The 5,715-nt window shown below is 31.8% G+C and overlaps 1 protein-coding gene across 1 annotated transcript in view; it reads right to left on the bottom strand.

The window, feature by feature from the left end:
- The window catches only part of LOC9298967 (protein NUCLEAR FUSION DEFECTIVE 4), a 2,252-nt gene extending 1,086 nt beyond the window's left edge, over positions 1 to 1,166 (bottom strand). Inside the window, 3 exon segments of the mRNA XM_021017907.1 lie at positions 1 to 41; positions 44 to 295; positions 434 to 1,166. The exon segment at positions 1 to 41 is cut by the window's left edge and continues 1,086 nt beyond it. Of these exon segments, the coding sequence (XP_020873566.1) occupies positions 1 to 41; positions 44 to 295; positions 434 to 992 (852 nt within the window). The 5' untranslated portion in view covers positions 993 to 1,166.
- Positions 1,167 to 5,715: the final 4,549 nt, after the last annotated feature.

Here is a 5,715-nt window from a genome sequence, read left to right as displayed (position 1 = left end):
TGGGTGCTGGATCGTTTAGGCGACTTGTTTCTCCCTCCAAGCTTCTTCTCTTCCAAGATGACGACTATGATGGGCAAAAGAAGCAAGACGATCACCACTGCGGCGCTACCTCCAAACTCGCTTTGTGTAAAGCCCGAGAGTTTGTTGATGATGATGACCACCATGAGAAACGTCGCAAGCCCGAGAGATATGTAGAGGAAGTTATAGAACACCTTTAGTTCGTTTGTCTGTCTCTTCACTTTCATTATTCTTATCGTTCTCAAAAACGCAAACGAGACTATTGCAGGTAACCAACCTACAAATACAATCACTCATACAATTAGTGGGTTTCAATTCAAAATTTGCTCTGTTTTTGCTCTGTTTTGCTCTGTTTTACTCTGTTTCATGTCATTAACCATATAAGCTCATCAATAATTTAATAAATTGTGCTTACCAATCATCAAGATGAGCTCTTTTGTGTCTTCACCATAAAAGGCACGGTAGAGCTGTGTAATAATGGCGCCACTAAGACCAACATAGCCCTTGAGAATCCCCAAGACAACCCCACGTGACTCCGGGAAGTTCTTAACGCACGTGACGAGAGATCCGGTATTAGCGAACGACTGGGAGTTGGCTCCAACGCAGATATAGAGACACATGTGCCAAACTTGAGGTTTCGAGATCCGTTCCGTGACGGCGAGCCAAATCATGAAGTATCCAAAGAAGTTAAGGATGCCTCCGATCAAGAGGATGAACCAAGGTGGAGTCACCTCATTGAGTAGACCCGCGAGAACTCCAACGTTGGCTCCGAGATCTTTGAAGAAACTGAGGAGATTAAGAGTGGTTTGGTCGTAGCCTAAGGTTTTCTTGATATCGCCTGAGTAGATACCGAACATGTAAGTGGCTCCAGCGGTAGACATGATTAAGAGACTTCCAAAGAACATGAACCATCTTCCGGTTAGGATTTGGATGGTTAAGCTCTTCATTGAGCCACCGGGACTTGCAGCCACCATTTTTTGGTTTTAGGAGAGAAGTGTGTGTGTCGAGAGGGATGCTTTTTGGTTGTGTTCTTGGTGGAATATATTAGCCACGAAGTGTGTGTGAGAGAAGAGAGGTGGAAGAGAGAGGAGGTAGAGGGCGAAGACCGTTGACATTGACTTGGAGAGTGATTAGGAGAGGAAGGCTGGCATTGGAAGCTATCCTTCATCCTATATTATATAATAATATCAAAATATTATGTTGATTTAATTATCCCTATATTAAAAGAAAAAAGTGACAACAAAAAAGAAAAAATTAATAAATTCAACCCAAGAAGGCAAGAATGGATGATTTTTCCATTTTTCCTTTTTTTCATAGAAACAAGAAGTAGAAAAAATTGAAAAGATTTTGACTATTACATTTATGGTAGCTATCTAGTATTAGATAGTTCTTCAAAAATAAAGATAAGATAGATATTCATAAAGACTGCCCATATTAAGTGGGTGCGTGGACTAAGGTAGAACTTAGAAGGAATCCGTAGTGTGAATGGGTAAGGGTGTCAAAATAGGTTAATACCCATGAGTTACCCGAACCTTAACATTCTCACTATTTAAAACATTAAATAGCTTTAAAACATTCTCATTATCCAACTAGCGTCTAACGATTTTTTTAACATGGATTAAAGCTATAAGAATAATGACGTCTGATTCGCTGTATCTATACAATATGAGAAAGATGTCGCCTACAAATGCAGTAGTTAACCACGTGTAAATACAGTTACATGATCAATAATGTTCTATAGAATATCTAGGTGTAAAAGACAGATGTGAACACCGATTGATGAGTGGGTTTCAGTATTAACATACACATTTGAATTATGTATGAAAATTTAATATAATAAATGTACCTATAATTGGCAAGTGTTCAATTATTTTGGACTAACATTCATATTGCAAAATTAGAGTGTGCCTTTGTATCAATAAACATAGTAAATTGAAGTAGAGTGATCGTTAACAGAAAAGGCATAGGCAACAAAAAATTGAAACAATGGCTAGAAAGCCACTATGTGAGAAAATAAAACCTAGAATGCCACCTATCTAATTTTAATTTCGTGAAAAAATTAATTTAAATTAAATAAATATGAAAAGACAAAAAACCCTTACCCTAATCTAATTATTACGTATACTTACCCTTACTTTTATCAATCCAATAACATAACTACTTTTCTTCTTCTTCTTTCACGCCTCCTCTTATTTTTCTTCTCCTTCTTCTTTACTTTTTCTGGGTTTTTTTAGATCTTTCATTCTCTTTTTCTCCATCATCATCATCAATAAAACTCTAGATCTTTTCTTCTTCATGGATCTCTCTTCGCACTTCTTTATAGATCGGATCTCTCTTCATGCTTCTTCTCCATGGATTTCTGAGATTTAAAAATCATGGATCTCTCTTCAAGATTCTTCTCCATGGATTTCTCTTTGTGCTTTCGTCATTTGTAGTGCACAATCGTTTGGTGAGAGAAGACGGTCCACAAACTTCGACGAGGAAGGGTGATGGTGATAATCGGCGACAACGATAGTGAACAAAGCAAGAAGAGACAAATTATTGAGTGTGACGGCGCTAGAGTTTAGAATTAGGGTTTAGAATTACAAATTGCTTTGTTTCAGTAGAACCATTTGTACCAGTTGTCCATAACTATTTGTACCAGTTGTACCGATTTATAGTTATACCATTTGTACCAATTATACTATTATCTTTCATTTGTACCATTTGTACCAGTTCTCCTATTATCTCTCAGTTATACTATCTGTACCAGTTGTACTATTATCTCTTAGTTGTACTATCAACTCTTAGTTGTATCAATCGTCTGATATTTCATTAATGGTAATTTGGGAATATCACATTTACAGTGGCATTCAGATTACAAAATGGCATGCCAGATTCATTTTCTCCATTAAATGGCATACTAGCCTGGGACTCCAAAAAATTAGGTGTAGAAGTTCGAATCACATTGAATGCAAATTAAGTTATTGAAAATGAGTTTTCGAGGACACTATTTTTTAAGAAATAATGTAACATTCGATTTTTTTTTGTTTTCCAATCTCTAGTACGTTTAAATAGGGTCCTACATCTAAAAACATAATATTTTGTGTTTTTTCAAAAAAAAAAACATAATAGTTTTGATTTTCTTAATAACATATCCATTTTTTGTTACAAACACACAACAAAAAAACAGTATATATATTTTTAGTTTACGTATATAGTTTTGCATATAATTTTTGATAGAAACTAAAAAAAAATCTCTCTAAATATAAAAGTATTATTTAACTTATAATTTTTCAAGTTTCAAAAAAAAAACGCCAATAAACAGTCAAATTCTATACGAAGTAATACTTTTCTATGATAATAACATTGTCTCAAAATTAAAATCTATAGTAGTTGAGAATTGATATCGGCGTTAGTTGTTGTCCACAACTTGATCAACGTGTGAAATGAATCATCAAAAAGATTTTCAGATATTACGTTTCTCTTAATTTGACTCTCTTTTTTCAACATCTTATTTTGACTAGCTTTCATGACACAGTTTTTCTATGCAATGCTCTATGTACAGTGGCGGAGCTAGAATTTTCTTTTACCGGGGTCAAAATATAAAAATCATTTTTTAATAAAATAGATGTGATTTTTTTTCAAATTATATTGCATATAAGTATATAACTTATGTTTTATAATTAAATAATAATTTTTGGTATTTCTAGAAAAGTTTGGTTGTATAAATCATGATAATTGATATACATAAAAGACAATTATAAATGGGGAAAAAGAATAGATAAAAGCAAAAATAATAAAAGTATAGTGGAATAAAAGTAATTATATAGATTTATAGTAATCAAAGAAAATGCTATTGAAGTAAATGAAAACACTTATTCACAAAATTAAAAATAAACTTATATATAATTATTAGTGGTTATAATTCATATCATTTTGCAATATTAAAAAAAGTTATGTATTAAAGGGTCAAAAGATTGGTTTTCACAATGGGCACTGGGGTCAATTTATAGGATTTTTCTTAAATATCTACATACTTGTTTAAATTTGCCATAATATTAGTTGAATTTTAAAAATTCACCGGGGTCAGTTGACCCCATGGTTGTATGCTGCCTCCGCCCATGTCTATGTATATAGTCATATAGAATGAAAGAGTACGTTTATCTTTTTAGACGAAAGAATAAATTAAAGCGACAAAAAAAAAAGAATCACAGAATAAGCATGATTTTTTTTTGGACAAACACAAAATTAGTATGTTAAGACATTTCTTTCCTCCTTATTCATTCATTATATTTAGGTGCATTTATTCTTAATAAGGAGGTTAACAAAAGTCATGACGACAAAAAAACAAAAAAAAAAAATGTCGAAAAGTTACATTATTCATTCACTCTGCTCATAATATCTATTTTTTCTGAACGGTCAACATGAAGTTCAGTTTGGATTTTGGAGGTTTTGGGGCTTTGGTTTAGAAAAATTGTTACTTATGTTATTTATGTACAACATAATCTTCTATGGATTAGTTTTTACAGTTTGTTTTCGAATGAGCTTATATTTTTGATTAGATATAGCTTTAAAATTTAGTGTTTAAATCCAACTAAATATTTTTATTCATAGTCTGACGCAGTTTCGAAATCTTGATTATTCGAATCCAATAGGTTAAATTTACCCGAAATATCATCCCTTTTTTTTTTTTTGAAACCACTTGTTACATTATTCATTCACTCAAATACCTGAAAAGTCAAAAGAAAACAAAATATTTTCAAAATGCAATAGAAGTTCAAATGGTTTTTTAACTGGTAAAACATCAAGTAAATAACTGGATTGATAAATTTAATATATGGTTTTTAAGAAAATTTAGTAAGGCTTTTTTTATATACATTTCAAGTACTTTTAATTTTATCTTAATTGTCTAACCTCTATAACAATGTATTTCATTAATTATTTTTGATTAAAATCAAAAGAAATAAATTGAAGATATATATGTCAAAGTTGAAAAAATGATACACCAACTAACTCGAATAAGATCCTTTTCGAATTATGGACGTACCGGTCGAGCTAGACTAATCACATCACATTAAAAATTAATGATAGACTTAGTCTTTATTTCTATTTTTATCAAACACGAAACTCGTTAATTATATAATATTATACCATCACGATTTAAACAACTAAGATTGAAGGACTTAATCCCTTAAATAATACTACATCTTCTCCCTTAAATAATACTAAGTATAATTAGTCAGCAAAAAGGCCGAAACATAACATCTTCTCCATGACTACATCTGATGTCATATGAATGAATTACTAACTGATTGGTTTTTTTTTTTTGGACAAATACTAACTGATTGGTCTGATCACTTATTCTTACTTGATCGAGATTTTGAGTATAATACATTTAATTTGCTTTCGTTGAATAGTCGGTCCAATGTATTGTATTTTTTTTCTTAAATGGTCAGGGCCTACGGGCTCGGATCAATGTATACGTATTCGATAACCTTATTTCTCTATCGATAATTAATTGTCTTTCGTTCGTATACCACATATAAAAATTGAAGACGTACAATATGAAAGTTCTATAATAAAGGCTTAAATATGACGACAGAAAATGATAATCAGAGATTTATATATGGACTATATGAGGTACATTTGAGGCCTCTCCCTTGAACAACACATGAATATGTTGACTTTTGAACCTGGATGTATTGACTTTTTGTA

Source organism: Arabidopsis lyrata (genome assembly GCF_000004255.2).
Source record: "Arabidopsis lyrata subsp. lyrata unplaced genomic scaffold ARALYscaffold_100, whole genome shotgun sequence".
Lineage (NCBI taxonomy): Eukaryota > Viridiplantae > Streptophyta > Magnoliopsida > Brassicales > Brassicaceae > Arabidopsis > Arabidopsis lyrata.
Note: the sequence above shows the minus strand (reverse complement) of the source record. Positions and strands in the feature narration are given on the sequence as shown.